This window comes from Sebastes umbrosus, chromosome 22, assembly GCF_015220745.1.
Source record: "Sebastes umbrosus isolate fSebUmb1 chromosome 22, fSebUmb1.pri, whole genome shotgun sequence".
Classification (NCBI taxonomy): Eukaryota; Metazoa; Chordata; class Actinopteri; order Perciformes; family Sebastidae; genus Sebastes; species Sebastes umbrosus.
This window is the reverse complement of record NC_051290.1, coordinates 10,948,392-10,970,755: the sequence shown is the minus strand read 5'-3', so window position 1 is coordinate 10,970,755 and position 22,364 is coordinate 10,948,392. Positions and strand designations below refer to the sequence as shown.

Sequence of the window (22,364 nt, the reverse complement as noted above, 5' to 3'; positions counted from 1 at the left end):
GTGGAAAACAGACTTTTATGATACTTAAATGTTTTGTTCAGCAAGATAATCTCAGCAAATGAACACCGCTTTTATGATTTTTTTGAAATGTGACTGCAATCACCAGAAGTAAAAAGGAAGTGCTAAAATGCTAACTCATTTCCCGGTTTCAGGACTCATTCCTGCAACGAGCTATTTGTATTATATCGTAAAATATTTACTGTACACACAGGAACTGGTCAAAATAACAGGGAAACTGGCACACTTCTTTGAGCACTGTATGTTGTATATAATGTAGCTTTGTGGTCACAGATGGCTTTATTTCAACATTTGAGTTCAATAACGCCTCTCTGACACAGTTTCAACATAAAGTAAAGGGCTATTGTATTGAATTTTATTAAGTTCCTATTATTTTGTCCAATCCCTGTATCAGATATCAGTATAATCAAACAAATGTTAGTAGTTGAGAATCTATGAGACTCAAAAAAGACGAAACCGTGCAGACAAAAATAACAAAAGTCATGTGCTTTTGAAGCTGTAGGTTGCTGGTGCACCAGTTACAGTCACAGTTGAGTCACAGCTTTTTGTTACAGGTCTATGTGTAAGTTATTTCTGCATTTAAATTGTGTTACCATGTAAAATGATTTCACAAAACATGTATTTGAGCTTCATACAGAATCCAATTGGATGAACAATGGTTTTAAGACAAAAATATATATATTTAATTTTTTATTTTATTTTTTTATTTATGAAAATAAAAATCTACAAGAATTAAGATTTTTATTTTCATAAATAACTATTTATTACAATAGAAATAAGCAATTGGTCCCTGATATTGTTGGCATAAAAGTGATTAGTCAGTTTCACTACAACGACAGCTACAGGGGTGAAAAGTGTATTCTTTCTATTTGTTCTTTATTTATTCATTTGTTAACCTCAATACAGAAAATGAGGAAGGGCGCCCACCAGCATTTTTTTTTTTTTAAGAAGACGACCCGAGCTTCCCAGAAGGTGGCGCCCTGGGCGACCGACTACATGGTCTTTACCTTAAGCCAGCCCGTTAATATGTTGTAATTACAGGAGGACTTTTATTACTGTATGTTTTAATTGACAACTTTTTAGTGTCCACTTTTGGTCTTACTGGATAAAGCTGCCTTTATTTTGTCAGTGCATCTTCATGCATTATTTTAACCTGAATGGAATGAATCTGTAAAATTTGTTATTTTAATGTATCCGGATATTTTAGTGTAACACTGGATCTTTGAATAAAGACTGTTTGCCAACATGCCCTGTTTGCTTATTTTGACCTTGGGTGAAGCTCCCAGCCTTCCTGTATGTGTAGAAAGAGGAGAAATGACAGTTTATGTCGCATACATACATTGCTATTGTATTGTTTACCCTGTAATTCAAACTATTCCCAGATCTAAATACATTAAGTAATGTTGAAGGCTCTTTTGTGAAAGCAAATACAAGCTGTAATAATGTGAATCAGCTACTGAATACATTTTAAGTAGCATATATGATTTTATTATTTCATTATATCACATTTTTTCTAGTCAAATCGCCTTTAAATTAATCAAATCACTTGATAATTTATCACTCACATTTTTCATTTCACATCCATTTTTACCGCTCCATTTTTATCAATTCATTTTTGTTACTTCCACCCCCCCTCCCCCCTATAAGTCTCACCCCACTCCACAAATATGCAACGAACCAGCAACCATTTGTTGTGAACTAAATGCAATGGAACGGGGAGGGAGGGAGAATGTGACATCTAGTGGTTGAATGTTATCAATGTTACCACATAGACAGACAGATTTTCAAAGTAAAATTTTAAAATTGTATTTAAATTTCAATATTTTGTATTGAGCAGTAATTCAATTTCATGATTCAATATTAAGTAGCATATATGATTTGCATTATTATTATTATTATTATTAGCATTATTACAGACTCAGACATTCATGTCAAGTGATGAATCTTTCGTGGAGTAAAAGTTATTTTGCAAGCTCATAAGCCTTGTGTTATTATTTTTTATTATTATTAATATTTTTACTTATTTATGTATTAATATTGTCTACATAAAATGTTATCAATATAACTTTAAAACCTAATTTTATATATATATATATATATATATATATATATATATAAATGATTTTCAAAGTAAAATTTGAAAATTGTATTTAAATTTCAATATTTTGTATTCAGCAGTAATTAAATTTCATGATTAAATATTAAGTAGCATTAACAACGTCAAATATCTTCCTCCAACATTTTTAAAATGATTAATTCACAACAAAGCCAAACTTTTATTTGGCACCTTTCTAAAAGCTCTGTGGGTGTGTTATTATTATTATTATTATTATTATTATTATTGTATTCATATTTCTACATATTTACATATAAATATTGTCTACATAAAATTATGAATGAATTATTATTAGTAATTATTAATTGTTATTATTATTATTATTTTATTGTATTCATATTTCTACATATTAACATATAAATATTGTCTACATAAAATTATTAATTAAATATTATTTATTATTATTAATTAATATTATTATTATTATTATTTTTATTGTATTCATATTTATACATATTTACATATAAATAGTGTCTACATAAAATTATGAATTAATTATTATTAATTACTATTATTATTATTATTATTATTATTTTATATTATTATTATTATTTTTATTGTATTCATATTTTTTACATATTTACATATAAATATTGTCTACATACAATTATTAATTAATTACTTATTAAATATGATTAACTAGTTTTATTATTATTATTATTATTATTATTATTATTATTATTATTATTATTATTTCTCCATATTTACATATTAATATTATGTAAATAAAAAAATGTGGGTCCTGGAGGAGTGACATCACGCCTCCTGTCCAGGTAACACAGGTGATTTGAATGAGTCTCATGGACATGCGCTCTTTTCACTAAACTATCCACAACTTTGAGGCTGGGTGGAGGGAGCATTGTCACTCCTGTAACTATTCATTGTTCACCTTTTAAACTCTTATCTTTTCCATGAAATCAGAGCAGGAACATATCTTCCAGGTAACTTAACTCTCCTGAGATCCGCCTCAGTGTTTGTGTAAAACCGGTTTGACTTCTCTCCTGAATGAAGGGGAAGTGAAGGACTGTTTGTTGCTGTAACTTTTAAAACTCCTTTAGCTTTCTGTTGCTTTGCAACTCAGCGATTTTTATTGTCATTTTTTGTTTTGTGTTTCTGTCGCAACATCGAGGTAGGCAACCTACTCGTTTCATTGTTTTGTGTTGTCAAACATTTCTGTTGGAAACTGCATGTGACCTTCTTTTGTGTGAGAACGCCACCAGGCAAAACTGCGTTCAAATTTCAGCCAATTTAAGAGTTTGCTTTCTTATTGCTAACTCATACGTTGTATAAACTCGATTTAAAGACATATTAACACAAAGTTGGACATATTGGTCAATTCGGCTGAGTTTTTGTTCACCAAAAGCATCTCTTGTACCAATATATCGTAACTTTTCTAACTGGCTTGCTCAGATTTCAGGCGTTTTCAATGTGTGGGCGGTGCGCTAGCAGACGCGTCATGTGACATAAATAAAGTTGAAATACTACTGAAAAAATGCTCTGTATGATGGTTATTATTTAGCCGATTTTGTCAGTAAAACTTAAGTTTTCATAAAAGCATTCAACTCCTACTTAAAGAGTTTTGCAAGTCTACCAGTTATACATAATACCTTAAATTGTTAAATATTTGAATGGAGTTAATGGACAGCAAAGACCTTGGCAGCTGATGAAGGCTTTAAAACACGTGTCTTTTCCAGCACAATAGTACTATTGTGCTGAAAATAAAAGCACAATAGCATGGCCTATGTAGCTGTCAGAGTTTCTATTTATTTGGGGCCATGTTTTTTTTTGCCTCCTAATATTTATACATCATGTATTACAGCATGAATGTGTTCAGAAGGGATAAAGGCTCAACAGCCCCAACTCCAGTGGTTCCACCCAGACCCAGCAAGGAGGTATGGAGAGTATATTTTGTTTGTTTACATGTGTTGGTTGCATTAATTGAGGCCTTCATTCATCACCAGGATATAGACAACCCCATCCAGCACAGCCTGAATCGGCCGGATGCAGGAATGACCGCCAACAGTGAGGTCACAAGCGAGCTTAACCCAAAAACCAAGGTGAGACAAACATTTGTAATATCTTCTCTTCTTCTTCCCTTATGACACACGTGACCTATTTTTTTCTTTCCTGGTTCATTGATGTTGTCATAATTAATGTGTGTGTTTTGTATAAACATCAGAGAACGGGGGTGATGGGAGTTATGAACAAGGTCAACCCGTTCAAGTCTACCTCACAGGTAAAACATGACAACATTAGTTATTAACTTTGAGTACTTTAATGTAAAATATGATTTAATCTTTCCGTTCTTTATTCAGGCCCCCTCCGCAGTCAGCAAAGCTGCTTCCTCAGAGTCACTAGAACAGGGAACAGACTCCACACAGGTGAGAAGAAGTCAAATATCATGTATCATATCCATCACTGTATGGTACACATTGGGTGACCTGCATGCTCAGGGAAAATTATTCTTTTCCTTCTTATATCGGGTATAATTGTCATTTAGCCACTTATTGCAACAGCCTCTCCGCGCCTCCTGCAGTTTTTAAATTGCAGGAGGCGCAATATTTGTTAAATATGTCAAAATACCATTTTAAATTAAATATTGTGGTGCTGCAGAGATGTCCTGGCCTACACATCATATTCTTTTTTTTATACTTTATTTTTTCCCTTTTTTCAAGGTTGTTTCCATATATGAAATTTACAGTTCGTAATTACAATAGTTTATAAACCAATTTTTAAGTAGATGAGCTTATAGACAAACTCATTAAGTACATTAGAGAAAACAACTTCAACATACAAAATTGAAATAAAATTTAGAAAATAAATAATAATAATAATAATAATGATAAAAAGAAAGAATAGAGTTAAAAAAACATACATAACAAAAAAGAACAATAATACAAAAATGCGAGAGTTATAATAAATTAAATCAACAAATAAATTAATAGAAAATAAAAAAGGGGGACACATCATATTTTACAGACTAAATAAAACATATTTATTTGGTACAGATCCCCGCAAAAAAAATCACACCATAATTATTTTAATGTTTTTCAATGAAAATGAGAATAATGATGTAAAAATGATCATTCCCTCTAATATTGCAAATCATATCGCAATTACAATATCAGTCAAAATAATTGCAACTAGATATATTTTCAAAATCGTTCAGCCCAAATGCACCCTGAGAAAACAAAGACTCATTGCAATCAGATCTGAGTTCTGGCCAATAGAGACGCATTTATGTGGCTAAATATTAGGCCCGTCACGATAATTACTTCATCGACTTATCTTACGATATATGGACATAACCTTTTTTTGCTGACCTCGATATTGCCCGTTCTGTTCACATGCGTTTTTGTGTACATATGATTGTCACCAACATGATGCCGGAATAAACAGCAGGGTTTTCCCTACCATTATAAGACTTGGACATTGCCCAGACCAGAGCTGCAACGATTAATTAATTAATCAATTAATCAATTAATTGTCTATTAAATTAATCATCAGCTATTTTGATAATAGATTAATCGGTTTCAATAATTTTTAAAGAAAAAATTAAATATGAAATAAATAATTAAATAATTAAAAGCTCATTGCTCTTTGAAAGGCTGTACTTGCATTAATATGCCATTATAGTTATATAAGTGGCATAAAATACTAAAAATAAAATGACAATAATGTTGTTTATCGCAATTATTTCTTGGATTTTATATCGTCCGACAAAGTAGTTCCTGTGACAGGCCTACTAAGTATGAATGAAAGTGTCTTAAATCTCACCTGGATTTAAGACACTAGAAATGACAAGTGTAAATGGGGCTTTAGTGGTTCTAACTGTTATTTTATTCACACTAAGCGATTACCTGCCTTCAGTCAGTGTCCCAGCTGTAAATTCCTTTTATACAACTATAAGATATCATAAGTTGAGTGCATCACTTTCTGAAGTATTTGAAACTTGTATTTCAGAACCCTGGCGTGCTGCGAGGGGTCATGCAGAAGGTCAACCCATTCAAGTCTACCTCCCAGGTAACCACCGCGTTGTGTGCGTGTGACAGTGATAATGGAAACGATGGTAATGATGATTATGTGTTGGACAATAAGGCGTCCACCCGGCTGGTTTTCTCACGCAGGTCTCTAAAGCGGCGTCCTCAGAGTCTCTGGAAAAGGGAGGGGTTGCAGACTCTACTCAGGTGGGTGGAACATGATAATTTAAGATGATTATTATCCCTTATCCAGAGTCTTCTTCATGTTGTTAGACTCACTAAAAAATCTTTAAATATAAACCCCAGTACACATGGCCAATAATAAGTTTTTTAGGAAACATATTCTAGTAGAAACATAAAATACAAGTATGAACCTGAAAATCAGCATAATATGGGCCCTTTAATTTGAAACACAAACTCTTGTTTTATATTTACGTGGACATTTACGAAATAGGGATGAAGTCAGATTTAACTCCTCCTAAACACTGAATGTAAATAAAATAAATAAAAAGATGGAGTAGTAAAAAATGTCCCCAGTAATAACATATTTAAATTTTCTGTCTGTATATGCCAATGTATATTTTACTTGCTGGAGTACAGGATGACAGGTGTGGTTGTGTTTCAGAACCCTGGTGGGTTGAAAGGGGTGATGCAGAAAGTCAACCCATTCAAGTCTTCCACACAGGTACCTGTCCATTTTAACATGAGATCACCTGCAAATCCTTTTATATTCATATGCAATATCAGGTCACAAAGTAGTGCAAAAAAATGAGGTTTTATTTCTCCCGACTGTCTCCTCTTGGCTGCAGGTGCCAAAGAGCGATCCTCAAAACGATGCTGCAGATCCACCAGAGACAGGAGAGGAACTTCCAGGCAAACAGGTAAACATGATCTGCTGCTTTGCTCTACATAGTCCATGCATCTACTGAATTGGAAATAGACTAAAATTGTCCGTTTAACATATTTATCATTTAGAATCCATGGATGATCACAGGAATGATGCAGAAAGTCAACCCATTCAAATCCTCCCAGCCGAAGGTACCAGTTATAATACTGATAGTGACGCTTAAATGGATGTGTGGGAGAGAGAAAGTTCTTATCAGCTGTGCTCGCTGTATACTACCTGCTTCACATGCTCAGTTTGTTATCGTTATGTTTGTGTCTGGTCGTACCAGGATAACCAGCCTCTACACGGTGACCTCTCCTCCAGCAGTGGCAGCTTATCAGACAATAACAAAGTGCCAGAGAAGCAGGTACATCAACATGTTAACATTTTATGCACATCGATGACCTAAATTGGAGTCTGAGAGTGTGAGAGAGAGTGTGAGCTCCATTTATCTGTGCTTGCTTCTATAAATAATCAATCATATTTTATAATGGCACATAGAGAAAACAGCCTTTCTATTTCTACTCCACTAATGTCAGAGGGAACTATTGTACTTTTTACTTCGCTACAATCATTTGACAGCTTCAAGTAACTTTACAAATTAAATTTTTTGCATACACAACATATAAGAGCTTATAAAATAGTATGTTTAGCCAATTAATTGGCAATTATTTTATAGTAATTTTAGAAGTAATTCTTCATGGAAAAACATTTCATGGTTCCAGATTCACAAATTTGCTGTTTTTTCTTTTTAATTATTTTAATAATTTGGAATTTTGTACTACAAAACAAGCATTGTGAAGGTGTCACTTTGGGTAATTGTGATGGCATTTCTCACTATTTTCCGAATTTTTACATCATGAAAATAATTGTTAGTTGCAGTCCTTGATGCAGGAGTAATAATAATCTAATAAATATACAAAAGTCACAGTGGCCATATTTCTGCCGAGTAGGCTACTTTTACTCTGAATACTTAAAGTATGTTTTCCTAATTTATACTTACATACTTTCATTTCAGTAACCTTTTCAATGCAGGACTTTTACTTGTTATTTTCAGGAAACGGTCCCTATATCCTGACAGTAGTGCATGAAACAAATAATCTGTGAAAAAAAAAATCATGTTCCTCTGTGTTCTCCTAGTGCTCCTAATGCCATTTGCAAGATTTCCCCTGAACAAAAACAACCAGTCAGAGCCGAGGAGTCTTTAAAGGATCTGTCTCCTCTGATTGGTTGTTTTCCTCCTGCCAGTGAAATCTTACAAATACCATTAGGCGGACACAGAGGAACATGATTTTGTGACAGTTTTATAAAAAATAACTTCTTATCATATTTGCTCAAAGTTACTGTCTGCAACTTTAAGTAAAGGATCTGAATACTTCCTCCACCGCTGACCACCAGGTGGTGCCAAAGAACATAATTTAGTGATTATAACTTTGAGCTTTTCTTTGTCTTTTACTTTTTCTCCACTTCCTGAATATTACCTACACAGATATAGTGAGATTATTTTTTTTACAGCTTCTGCTTTATCATATATAACTGAATGTGATGAATAATATTTATTTCACTTCCTTTTTTCTTTCTGTATTTGTGTATTTATTGTTTTGATTTCAGAACCCTGGGGTGTTCAAAGGGATGATGCAGAAAGTAAACCCCTTTAAGTCCAACGCTCAGGTACTGTACACAAGATTAACCTCTTAACTTTGTCAGTTTAAGATTTTGTTTTGCTTGTCGGTTTTGTTTGACCCCCCTTTTTTGTTGTGATGCAGACGCCAAATGAAGAATGTCAGACAGACGACGCGGTTCCCAACGCAGCTTCCTCATTCAGGACGCAGGTACGGGTTACGGTTACAGTGTTGTTTGGAAGGAATGCAGAAGGTCAAATGAGTTCCGAGGTGACCCAGATGCACTGTCATCACAGACCATGTTGATGAAGATGCTTGAATCCATTTTTGATGTGTCACTTTCAGCTTTTGTACGCCTAACTCCTCATGTAGACAGTTTATCATAGCTAGAAGATGCCAGCAACAATTCTTGGATCACGATTAATTTGCTCTTTTGACGTTGATACTTATCTCACTCTTTCTTTTAAAAAAAACTTTTGTTTTTCTTCCATCTATTTCTTATTTCTCATCAGAAAACCCAAGCTATTCACAGTGAGCACTCCTCCAGCTCTGACAGTGTGGATGACAGCACCATAGAGAGACATGTAAGACTTTTAAGCCCATCTCATTGTCTTGAATTCATTTTGAAAATGCTGTTTATTGACCAACCCCCACCACCAATTTATTAAATGAACAGGGTCTAGATTAATTTATTTTGCCTTAAATCTAATAAACCAAACATTATCTCTAACTGGTGCATCTTACAGTCAGCTTTTAACAGTGGCTGACTCTCTAAAGGGCGCTTTTACAAGCCAACGTTTGGTCTGTTTTAATCAAACTCTGGTGCGGACCAAAACAACCGATCCCAGACCGCTTACAGTTCTAGAGGAACGAAACCTAATTAATGTCTAATGTCCTCCTTCCTGGACTGATGATGAAGTTTCATAATGACAAAATGAATGATAAAAGGCTCATTTTGGAGATCTTTTTATTTTATAATTCTCTTTTTTTTTTATTGATTTTTAGAGATGCAAAATGAACAGAAACTACATGAACAAAAATTGACACCACAGAACACAAAGACCTTTCGAGCATGAAAATGATGATGATAATAAAAACAAAAAAACTGATAATAGAAATGATGATGATGGTAATGATAAAATAGAAATAAATAAATACGTACATAAATAAATCAAATTTGATCAGTATACAAGTATAGTATATAAATTTATACAAGTATATGTATAGTATACATCATAGACAATTGGGAAATGATTACACTAGTATGTTTCTGATGCTTGTTTACACAAAACCAGGTCAAAAGTTGCCCAACATTCAATAAAGATATCCTTCTGGGTTCTCGAGTTAAAAGTTATTCTCTTCATTACATAAATATTGTAGACCAAATCAATCCATTCATCAACACTAGGTATGTCTTTTTTCAGCCATTTCTAGGGATTTCTTACAGGCTACCCATAGTATCCCCCACTTCTATTCTATTTATCCTTCGTCCTCCATTCCAGTTCGTTGAGTCTAATCAGGTACATCAGCTCAAGATAAAACTAAAGTGGTTTTGGTTGGACAGTTTCCAGGATGCCTTGAATTCCACAGAGAGGTAATTACAAAATGTACGAGAATGATTTGCGTCATTGTTCCAACAGGATCGCCAAGTCAGTCTGATTTTGTTGTGGTGATCTTTTATCAGGAAATCATCACAACAGTGAATCAAACAAGCACTAAATGTTATACCACTATTAAAAAAAAACTAGGGCTGTCAAAGTTAACGCGATAATAACGTGTTCGTTGTAAATTTAACGCTGTAAAAAAAACGACGCTAATTTCTTAATTAACGCAACTTGTGATTTTTAGGTTGTAGCGGGCTCAGTTTTAAAGCTAGAGTGAAGAGACTGGTATCAAACTAGAAAGAATCCATTGGTACCAACCGTGTCATACTAGCTTGTCGAAAAGGAGAGTAAATAACGCTCCAAACTTGCGCTAAATTTTGGCGAGGAAAAACTGGCATGGCCATTTTCAAAGGGGTCCCTTGACCTTTGACATCAAGGTGTGTGAATGACAATGGTTTCTATGGGTACCATAGTTTTTTGTTAAATGCAGTACCTGTGAGGGTTTCTGGACAATATTTGTCATTGTTTTCTGTTAATTGTTTTCCAATAATAAATATATACATACATTTGCATAAAGCAGCATATTTACCCACTCCCATGTTGAAAAGAGTATTAAATACTTGACAGATCTCCCTTTACGGTACATTTTGAACAGATAAAAAAAAATAATGTTTGATTAATTTACGATTAATCGCAATTAACTATAGTCAATCATATAATTAATCACGATTAAATATTTAAATCGATTGACGGCCCTAAAATCTACACAATCTAGCTGTTAGCAAAGCTGTTATCACAGGAGCCCTGCATAAAGCGTCAGTTTGCAGCGATGTGAAAGCTTGATTGTGATCTTATTTATGTGCAGTATTCAATGTGAGGCATTTTTGAAGCCATAATGTGTTATAAACTCCTACGTCAAACTGTAGTTAAAATAACTAATCCTTCAACTTCTCCACAGACTATTTGGTATGCTGATGCTGACACCAGCTATGAGGTGAAAAGCCAGCCTACGGAGGCACCAAAGAAAAGAACTATGGTATGTAAAACAGGGATTAAGATCAGGTTACATTCAAATTAAGTCAGTTTAACATGTGACGTAAGCTGCTACTAAAATCTATCTATATGAACACTATTCTATGACCACTTAATTCACTTGACTTGTGTCAAGGTGAATCCTATTTGTCCTTTTTTGTATTATTACTGATGCATTTACAGCTCTTTTACTGTTGGAGGCTGTAAAGATGTCCCTATATTTGTGCTCTTTCTTCTCTAGACTTTCAAAATAAAGAGGATTCTGCCTGCTGCATTGTTTGGGTCTGGAACAAAGGTGCTAGTAAACATATTATACTGCTAAATGAACGGGTCCAATCCAAATATTTATATATATTTTTTTCTTTTACACAATTGATATTTTTTCTAAAGTAAAAAAAACATTTAGCTGTTTATGTATTTAAATGGACAGGTTTTCTCCATCGTAATGTCATAGTGCAGTTTTTTTCTGTTTACAATTTTTTAATAATAGTATTTATTTGTTTTTTTTGCTCCTCAGGACTCCTCATCTGACGCTGAGGCACTTCCCCAGGTGAGTAGGCAATGCAGCTTCAGTTTTAACACACCTTTCAAACACACAGTTTAATGCTTTACATAAAGTATGAAAATAACAATTTTATTAGAATAAAATTAAATAAAACCCCCCAAAAAAGACACAATACAATTCCAGCGCAGTCATAAAAAATAGGAACAATTTTAATAGAATAAAATTAAATAAAAAAAACAAAATCGACTCAATACAATTTCAGTGCAGTCATAAAAATAGGAAAAATTTTAATAGAATAAAATTAAATAAAAAAAAAACAAATAAACACAATACAATTTCAGTGCAGTCATAAAAATAGGAACAATTTTAATAGAATAAAATGAAAAAACCCCAGAAATATACACAATACAATTTCAGTGCAGTCATAAATAGACCCAAATCGAATCAAAGTGCAGTATAGAAAATGAACCTCAATCTAACGATGAGCTGAGCTGCTGTGTACCTGTTTTTTCCACAGTGCAAATTACAGTTGGTGCTTGTCAAGCACAGACATACTCGCATGCAAATCCGTTTGCACAGTGGCATTATGAAACTATGTAAATAGAACCATACACAGCTCAACTTACAGTATGGCGCCTTCAATAAACCAGGCAGGGCAATATTTTGATAAAGGGCGTGTGGTTAAAGGATAGCCTTTATTTGCACATGCAATAGGGCCCTTTGTCCCTTTTCTTTGGTTATAGTTTGATTAAAACGTCTTTTAAAATAAAAAAATTGTCCTACGATTTCTCTCACATAATCATTTGTCCTCTTTTAACCCCACCATTACATAGCATTTCTCAGGGGAATTCCTTTGCACTTTTTTCCCATGCCTCTCTTCATTTCCTGTTGGCAAGAGCATAAGAACACTCTGTGCGAATGAAAACTGTGCATCTTGTTTTTTGAAAAATATAATTTGTTAGTGGTAATAGCTGCGCTGCACTCAATGGTGCTCCTGATGGTACAAAAAAACAAGCGACTTGTAAGACTGAAAGAAATATACCTACATCAATTAGAAGTGTCAGGCATGCACATTCAAACTCCAAGCAAACAAGTGGATGGTTAAGAATCAACATTTTGTGAAGATATTGGCCAAATACATTATAAAATATAACAAGTATTGGCACACTTGGCTGAGCTCATACTCATACTAGTCTAGTACACTGTGACTATTTACTATGACTTTTTTGGCATACCATAATATGACCTTTATTTTTTTACTTTTTATGACATACCATATACAATGGCTTTTTAATTACTTTTATGACATACTATTCTATGACTTTTTTGCAACGTCATAGTATAGTATGTCGAAAAAAAAAGTCATAGTATAGTATGTCGGAAAAAAGTCATAGAGTAGGTTGAAAAAATTAAAAAGTAAAAGTAGTATGTCGAAAAAACAAAAGTCATAGTATACTATGTCGAAAAAAAGAAAAAAAAAAAGTCATGGTAGTATGTCGAAAAAACTGTTATTTGATCACGGCATCAAATGTGTTGCACATACAGCAGCATTGCGGTAACTACAAACTCAAAAGCCATATCTGATTAACTAAACCCACGAAGACGTACGTTTTAAAAGTGGAAATGGAAACATCATTAACCATTGGGGCAAAATGTAAGTGATTCAGAGTACAAAACATGGAACCATAGCTCCTAACATGACTTCACCAAAACATGTATGATTCAAAAAATAATTAATCAATTCCCCAGATGCCTTCATTAGAGGTGATTTAAAAAAAGTAGGCCACAGCTAGTAAATAACAAGTAATCCAACACTTCACGATATGGTCCATCTAATAGTGATTGGACAGGTATAAATAAACCACATTTTAATATCTTCTATTGAAAAGGGGTTAGGCCTAATTCCTCATTCAGGCTTGAATAGCTCATTAGTTTGAGGCTTCCCTTTGCTTTAGGCGCAGCTTTTTTTTTACCACCTGATATAAACACCTATTGTCTCTGTGTCGGTAACCTCGAAAGTCCTTTTCCCTTGAACTACATTTTGTATGCCACGCAATGGACGAAGACACATTTTTTTCTTTTAACATCTCAAATTGTTAATTGTTTAGTTATTACTACCAACATTACTGCAATTGGCCTATAATAAGACAATTGGGAGCCTGGTGTGGACCAGTGGTGGAAAGTAACTAAGTACATTTACTCAAGTTACTTTCTCGATGATTTTTAAAAACCTATGAGCATGCAATTCAATGCATTGTTAGACTGTAAATTAAACCACCCAACAACATGGAAATATAGCTCTACTGCAGCCAGCTACTATATTAAAATGCATCTATGCTACTGCATTAATAATAATGTAACAACAACGGTATAATGACTACTCTTATACTTTTAGTACATTTTCTTGATAGTACTTGCATACTTTTACTTAAGATTTTGAATGCAGGACTTTTTTTTTGGAGTACTTTTAAATTGCGATATTGCTACTTTTAATAGTTAATCTATTGACCATCGGCCAAGATAATCATTAATAGAACAGTGAAATGTTTTTATATTGGCACATGCCAAATGGTAACAAATGATGCAGCAAGTTGAACATTTTCAGCCACTGTATGGCAGCAGAACAGGATTTTACGATGGTGTGTATTTGGTACTATCTAACAGCTCTTTGGACATAATTTATTCAGCATACTGTATTTTTCTGTTATAGGAAGTAGTAGAAGTTCAGACACTAGAGATGGCTAAAGTACCACTGCCCAGTGAAGGAACGGTCCTGGATCCTCTAGACGTAAGCTTATTTTTTTATGTCTTATAATAGTACATTATGTGTATTTAATTTCCCTGTACAATGAATTTCATATTGTTTCACTTTCAGGATGAGGAAGGCCTTTTAGCGTGGTGGAAAACAGTAGACGGTATGCTTGATATTGACATTGTTTTGTTGATTAATTGGTGATCCTGCTTATTGCTTAACTATACATACACTATAACTTGCAGTTGTAATCGTTTCTCTCCTGTGTGTTAGGCTGGGATGAGTGGAATGAGTCTAACCAGGAGGAGGAACCTGAAGAGTAAGTGAATTTATTGCATTTATTTTTCTATATTAAGAGAAAAAAATCGAATGCCTTTTTAAAAACTAAAAGTTAAAGCTGTATCACCGTACTATGCTTGAAATTCCAGACAATCTAGTTTGATATCACAATATATTTTCTATATTGATACAGCGGAAACCGCTTATAGTCGTCTGTCCAGGTCAAACTGATCATTATAAGTGTGATGATTATAACTGATTTCTTTTAGTTTTGTATTTATTTCTCATGCAGATTACCATCTAATATTTATTACATGAATACAAAATAATGAAACGCTTCACTTTTTACTGGACCGCATAGTTTAGTTTAATTACATGCTCATAGGTTTTTAGCAATCAAGCAAATTATTTGAATAGCATTTGTATAGGAATGATTATGTCCCAAGTTTTTGATCCATATAAGCGGTTGATCACTAGCTGTGTTACCATTAACATATATTTATTTGCATTTTGAAGCATGTCATTAGAAAAGCTTTATGGAAACGTCAAAATTCGATAAATCTCAAAAAAGTTTTTACACTTGCTTGAGTTGGTTTTTGCGAAAAAGAGTTAATGCGCTAAATGGAAACGCCTTTGCCGAATAAATTCTGACGTAGCAAACATTTATCTCACATGACTGATGAGCCGTTTCCGCTGTCGGTGTCTTCTCAGATATCCCCGTAACGTGCAAATGCTTGTCTCCGTCTCCGGACAGGATTTAACATGGCCAATACTAGATGACATGAAAGAACAATTAAAAGTTGCCCAGTTGAAAGAAATTCCTGAAAACCTCTCTTCTATTTTCTATCATAGATGGCCAAGACAACTTGTTTTGTTTCCAGTTCACAACCTCTACTTCTTTTACTCTGTTTAGTGGCAGATTACTACCTGTAGCACCAACTTCTGACCAAACGACGCTGTAGCCGAGTATATCCAAACCAGTTGATTGAAACACGCCTAATTTGCATTTCTTTTTTTGTGACATTTCAAAAGTTTGCTTAAAATTCGCTTGACAATTGAATGGAAAACACGGCCACTGTAACTGTGATCACTGTAAGCGGTTTTAACTGTTTTTCTACCTTACAAATTAGTTATTTTCTGCCTATCCTTAACAATTGTCCACAGAACTAACCTTTACCAAAAGTGTGCCCACATAATGCTGCACTCTTGTACACAATACATAGATGTTTCTTGGTTGAAATGACTTTATTCTGGTCCTTTCTTTTTATACTGAAAGTTGCATTACAATCCTGTGTTTCTCCCATAACACATTTTCCTTGTTTCCTTGTCGCAGAGTTGTGGAAGAAGCAGCCGATCGTGTCTTCATGGCGGCTCGTCTTTTCGTTCGCTTTTTCAACCAGCGTGGCGCCTCGCTCCAGCAGCGAATCCTAGAGCTGCTCGCTTTGGCTGATTCGGCGGACCTTTTCCATAAGAAAACCGTCAAGGCCAGTTTGGGCGGAGGGGTGGCCAGCGTTGCGGGGTCTGTCACAACCATCACCGGCCTCATTTTGGCGCCCTTCACAGCAGGAGCGTCGCTCATCGTCACGGCTGTAGGCATCGGCATAGCTACGGCAGGTGGGGTGGCATCCGCTTCGGCCAACATCACAGACACGGTCCATTCAAAGACCGACCGCAAGAAGGTGGAGAAGATTATCCAAGACTACGAGGAGGCGATGAAGGACATCAAGGAGTGCCTGGAGTTTGTGCAGGTGAGGAGATAGGACAGCTTTTCAGACAGTTTGTCAGTTGCATGCAAAGCTTGAATACATAGTGCTAAAACGTAACCTCGTGATCATTTTACTCATGTTCTAATAGCTTTGAACATATTTGTGTTGAAATCAGCAGCACGAGCGCTAGTTAATGTTAGCTGTTAGCTCCGCGTAGGACTGTGCTGCTTACAGCCAACGTTAACTAGCTCTCATCCTGTCGATTTCAACACCGGAGGTACCACTGATTACATTATGTTGCGTTCAGGCTCTAGTAAAAAAATAAAGTATTAAGTAAAAAAAAAAAAGTATTGGGCTAAGGTAGTTCTAAACGTTATCATGGTGTGTTCAATGTAATCTTGCAAAATGTAGTTTTTGCAGAGAAAATTTAATAATTACATTTAATTGAGGGAGATATTTTCACAACAATATAAAAGAGGGAATCATGATCTGTTTAACTTCCTAACAAAAATTAGTATGCAAACGGTAATAAAGGAGTGTATGTTGAAGTACGTGGGATTTATTGTTTTACTTTTGTTTTTTACTGTGGTATTGAAGTGGTATCGAGAATTGTAAAATTTCGCTGGTATTGGTATCAATTACTAAATTTATGGTATCATGACATCCCTAGCATAGATAATAACGCCCCCTTTTTTAAACATGACGGAGCTCTGCAATTTTTGTTCCACTAACATCTCGAAACAAAAGTCTAAATTATTTACTTTTGTGACTCCTTTTTTTTTCATAGTAATCAAAGTCTGCAATTAACTAATTGTATTTTGGCATTTCCTTCTAAAGTGTACACTGGAATCTTGGTTTTCCAGTCCTGATTAATAAATGTCTTTTTTATGCTAACCAAAATCTAGAGCAACATTTTGATTTGATAATTTGCATAATAATAATCTGGAAAAAATAATTGACAACCGCAGAACTAAATGTTTTCTTTATATTGGATTTCAACAACCTGTGCGGTTTAATCCTAATGTAAAATCTCCTTTTCCTTATCTACCCGACAGGAAGGCATGGTGGCGCTTGAGGAGTGGAACTTCGAGAAGTACGCCGAGAGCATCTCAAAGAAGTACCTCAACCAGAACATCAAACATGTGATGAAGGAGGGCGGCCGGGCCGGCAAGGCTTTAGTGATCAATACCGAGAGCCTGATTAGTACCGTTCAGGTCCTCAGTGTTGCGGGGGGTGCCGCTAAAGCCGTCCAGGTGATGAGCATTACCACTGGAGTCATGTCGGGTCTCTTCCTGGCTCTCGATCTCTTTTTCCTGGCGAAGGATGCCAAGGAGCTCAAAGCGGGAGCCAAGACAGAGTTTGCCGATAAGATTCGAGAAGTTTGCAAGGACCTGCAGGACGGACTGCTGGAGCTGAACCGCATCAAGGAACAGCTGCAGAAAACCATAGACGGGATAGAGGTGGAGGTAGACGAGGAGGAAGAGGATGAAGAGATGTTGAAGTCTGAGCTGAAGAAACTTGTCGAGTGAATGACAAATAGTGGTTAGCCGCAATATGAATGCGTATGCAAAAGGCGCAATGCGAATGCAAAGCTGCTACACGACTGCAAAAGCCGCAATGCAAACACAAATCCAAGAGCTGCAGCGCAAAAGCCACAATGCAAAAATCTGTCACTCGCACGTCTCACGGAACAGATGCACTTCCATTCAGAAGCATAAGCTGCACAGACAGTTGTTTAAATCACAAATATCCCACTATATTGATGTTTTGAACTTATTAATTGATCAAGGCTCCCAGTCTACGAACGAACAGACAGATTCCTCTCACTCGCTACGATGGGCAGGGGAATAAAAATCAATGAATCAATACATACAAACACTGTTGATTTCTTCCCATGGAGCTATGGTCGTAGCCAGCTATGAGGTCACCGAGGTCCGGACCTCACTCGTTATTTTCTAAGAAGCCCACTGTGTGTCTGCATCTGAATGACATGAAACTGTTTGAAACATTCAGGCGGTTACACCTCAATCAGCACCTCGGTGACCTCATAGCTGGCTACGGCCATGGCTCAATGAGAAGAAATAAACAGCGTTTGTATGTATTGATTTTTTTTTTTTCCTCGCCCACCGTAGCTAATGAAGGAAATCTGTTTGTAGTGAAACAGGCGAGCTCACAGACAGACTGGGAGCCTTTATCAATACGGTTAATAAGTTCATAACACATATACAGCGGGATATTTGTGTGTAGATTACGCTTCACTAAACGTGATTAGAAAAACAGAAGTGTGGATTGATACATTTGATAAAATGGAAGCGTATCTGTTCTGTGAGACGCACGAGTGACGGACGTCAAAAACGTTTTCTATATGGATCGGCTGGAATCCGCCAGCGACAATAGTCGGCCCGTTTCATTATCACCATCCGTTGTTGCTCACTTCCAGTTTTGCATTCGCATTGTGGCTTTTGCATTCGTTTGACCCTTTTCAGCCAAAACCTGTCTTACTCCCAAAACCAAAAACCAAAGCACCATGGCTGTCAATCACTCAATTATTACTGTAATTGTTTCTAACAAGAGCTATTTTGTAGTATTATATTTTAGATATTTATATTAATTATATTTATATTATTAGTAGCACTTTGTATGGTCATTGAAAAATTGCAAATCTTAACTTTTATGTGTGTCTAAAAAAACGCAGCGCAAGAGAGGAGTGTACGGCAGGCGCGCTGTACCATAGAAAAACAATGGTATTGCTGACGATGCGTCTCGGTGTGATACATTTTTTAAATGGACAGTTACATTCCAGGTTCTCTGTGTGTCAGACTAAATATATTGTTTCTTACAAAATAAAGTTCTTTCTTGTAAATATTAGTAGTAATTAATAATGTGTTACCTTCAATAGTTGGAATGAAGTTTCCATATGGTGTAAATGAAATAAGCAGACGTCTACTTACACTTTCAGTAGAACCACAGCAACGTCAGCACCCATTGGAGTTGTATCTCCGGCCATCTAAGGAATAATAAGAGTGGTTTGACTTCATTATACAGTCGATATACAGGCTGGAAAAAGAAAAACGTGCGATAAAAGCTATTCTGACACACACAAGAGACTTGTCAAGTGAATGAAGGATAGTGATTAGAAAACCAAAGCTTGTCTTAATCCTAATACCAAAAACCAAAGCAAAGCCTGGCAGTTAGACAAAAACAATCACTCAGTTATTACTCTGTTTGTCTCAAGATCTGTTTTGTAGTAATATATTTCATATTTTTATTTGTTATATAATTTGTAGTAATTTTAATTATATGTATGCTCACTGTGTTTGTGCCATGTTGAACTAGTGTCACTTTCTTTGCAATAAAAAATGGTTTCCTGCTTAATTGTCTAGCTCTTTTTTTTTTTTTTTAAACTGGATTCCGGGCTAGATGAGGCGTGATCACCTCGTGCTCAGAGAGTGATGCAATGATTTGTGCATGAAGGACAAAAATGTAGATAACCCTGTCTGTCTGGTAAGTTTTTTCCTTAAAAGCCCTTTGTCTCTCGGCATCTGAATGATGTGAAACTGTTTGGAACAGAATGTTTTGTGGCAGCCACGGTGTCTCAATTATGAGTTTGACTGCTCAGTCATGTTCACTGCGCGATTTCAGACACAGAAACTAAGCCTGTGTGAAATATCAGAAGACATTATTCAAAACTATTGACGCTCTGTTCTGCAATTCTTTAATGCTATTCGATGTTGTGGATTTCTACATCAGATGATAATTTCCACAGCCGCGAGTGTAGGTAGCATACAGTCCGGTCCTCCTCTGTGCTCCGGGGGTGCCGGAATTTGATGGTGTGACGGCACTGATGAAATAGCTTATCGAGCAGAATTTTCTTTTACAACTGAGCGGTGCTTATGGCTCACTGGCACAATCACAAATAACACTGGTATGAATGTTAATGATGAAGTGGATCTAGCCTGCAGACACGTCCCTAAACTTTGTCTTCTAATACTGTGTATATAATCACAAAGTACGATTGTAGTTTTCATACAGTTTGTGTGTAAAATCGCTGCCGTGAACATGACCGTGCAGTCAGATGCACATAACTCACTGCAGACACCGGGGCTGTCACACAGAGACACTACCTGTCTTATTGACATCGCCACTTCAAGCGGTTTCGCCTCATTCAGATGCACCTTGGTGACCTCATGGCTGGTCTGTAGTGAAACAGGCGAGCTCACAGACAAGACTGGGAGCCTTGATCAATACGGTTAATAAGTTCAAAACACGTATAGGGTGGGATATTTGTGTGATTTAAACTGTGTGCCGTCTATGCAGATTCCGCTTCACTAAACGCAACACAAAAAAGGGAAATGTGAATCGACTTGATTGGACTTTTTTTTAAGTATTAGTATGTCGTGAATAATGTGTTACCTTCAATAAAGTTGGAATAAAGTTTCCATATTGTGTAAATGAAATAAGCAGTCGTCTACTTACACTTTCAGCAGAACCACAGCAACGTCAGCTACCATTTGGAGTTGTATCTCCGGCCATCTAAGGAATAATAAGAGTGGTTTGACTTCATTATACAGTCGATATACAGGCTGGAAAAAAGGAAAAACGTGAGATAACAGCTATTCTGACACACTGACTCTTTTGATTCAGTGTTTAAGGCATGTTTAGCATCACACAAATACATCGATTCTTCATCACTCGTTACAACTTGTAAACTGTCACAGTGAAACAATGTCTGAGGTAGGAGGAGGAGGAAGAGGATGAAGAAACTTGTAATTTTAATTATATGTTTGTGCCGTATCGAACTAATGTCACTTTCTTTGCATTAAAAGTTGTTTCCTGCTTATTTGTCTAGCTCTTTTTTTTATCACCTTACTTGACTCGGTTGTGAAAGGTAGGAGGTCAAAACCAAACAGACCGGTGAGAGAGGATTATTTAGTTGTTGTTTTTTTTTAACCGGATTCCGGGCTGGATGAGACGTGATCACCTCGTGCTCAGAGAGTGACGCACTTGTACGTGCATGAAGGACAGAAAAATGCAACCCGGCCAGTCTGGCTTACAATGCGCCTTTTCATCACTTCTTCCGTGTTAATCGCATCTTGGCCATCCACCATTTCAGATGTTGTTTACAACTTCTGTCAGGTAAATCATTTACACAATGTATGGGCTACACAGCATGAAGGCCCGCGGCAGGGAGCTAAAAGTAAAAGGCATCCGGTACCTTTATGAAAGGATAATGGAAAAACAACCAAAATACTTTCTTTTGAATGAGGAAGAATCTGATAAGAACTCGATGAACTCATTCCACGTCAAGCATGCGTACTTTCCTTTCAACAAGGGTTAAAAGGAAAAAAGTTGAACAACTCAACAAAAGAACAAAAGATGGAATGGGTCTGGCTCGTCAAGCTAGTTTCTGACCTAAACCTTACAAATAACAACCTGAACAAGAATATGTGGGTCAACAAATGAATTATTGGTGTCCTCCTAATGCTCCTAATGGCATTTGCAAGATTTCACCGCACACAAAGTAAAACAACCAATCAGAGCCGAGCAAATCTCTGCAGCGGCCGTCAATCACTGTTCGCCAAACTCGCGAACTCTGATCAAACTAGGCAGCGCTGATCAAATATGTTATGTTTTGTTCAACCCTTTTGTTTCATTTGAAGGAGTTTTGGGATGTTGAGGAGGTAAGAGTACATTTTGACAAAAATCTGAAAAAAGTTTTTCTTTCTTATCCCTATAATTATAGTAACCCCTCAGATTATTCCCCTAGTTTGGGCACCACTGTCATTTGGAGTTGGTTCAATTAATTAATATGAGACCATGGAATCACTGAGCAAACTAATTCATTCTGAATGTCTTGACATATT

General features: G+C 35.7%; 1 protein-coding gene and 1 long non-coding RNA gene across 3 annotated transcripts; one reads left to right on the top strand and one right to left on the bottom strand.

Annotated features, from left to right (window-relative positions):
* Positions 1–151: 151 nt before the first annotated feature.
* On the bottom strand, positions 152–20,503 carry LOC119481397. Its single transcript, XR_005205175.1, has 3 exons — positions 20,492–20,503; positions 2,064–2,083; positions 152–277 (listed from the first exon to the last, which is right to left on the bottom strand). It is a non-coding gene; the product is annotated as an uncharacterized LOC119481397 (long non-coding RNA).
* On the top strand, positions 2,918–18,713 carry si:cabz01007802.1. Of its 2 annotated transcripts, none has more exons than XM_037758183.1 (22): positions 2,918–3,075; positions 3,954–4,026; positions 4,096–4,191; positions 4,314–4,370; positions 4,450–4,515; positions 6,098–6,157; positions 6,262–6,321; positions 6,740–6,799; positions 6,924–6,995; positions 7,090–7,152; positions 7,290–7,367; positions 8,612–8,671; positions 8,767–8,832; positions 9,135–9,206; positions 11,185–11,262; positions 11,500–11,553; positions 11,776–11,808; positions 14,474–14,551; positions 14,639–14,678; positions 14,789–14,834; positions 16,128–16,542; positions 17,556–18,713. In XM_037758183.1, the coding sequence occupies exons 2-22, from the start codon at positions 3,955–3,957 to the stop codon at positions 18,027–18,029; spliced, it is 2,100 nt and encodes a 699-aa protein (XP_037614111.1). In that variant the 5' UTR covers positions 2,918–3,075; position 3,954; the 3' UTR covers positions 18,030–18,713. The 2 variants fall into 2 exon arrangements, with proteins under 2 accessions (XP_037614111.1, XP_037614112.1); XM_037758184.1 differs by lacking the exon at positions 2,918–3,075 and adding an exon at positions 3,099–3,263.
* Positions 20,504–22,364: the final 1,861 nt, after the last annotated feature.

Excerpts from the sequence above, each read along its gene's own strand:
- si:cabz01007802.1 (XM_037758183.1), top strand. The coding sequence starts at position 3,955 with ATGAATGTGTTCAGAAGGGATAAAGGCTCAACAGCCCCAACTCCAGTG. Across the intron at positions 4,516-6,097 it reads AGGGAACAGACTCCACACAG|AACCCTGGCGTGCTGCGAGG; the intron begins GTGAGAAGAAGT and ends CTTGTATTTCAG. Across the intron at positions 8,672-8,766 it reads CCTTTAAGTCCAACGCTCAG|ACGCCAAATGAAGAATGTCA; the intron begins GTACTGTACACA and ends GTTGTGATGCAG.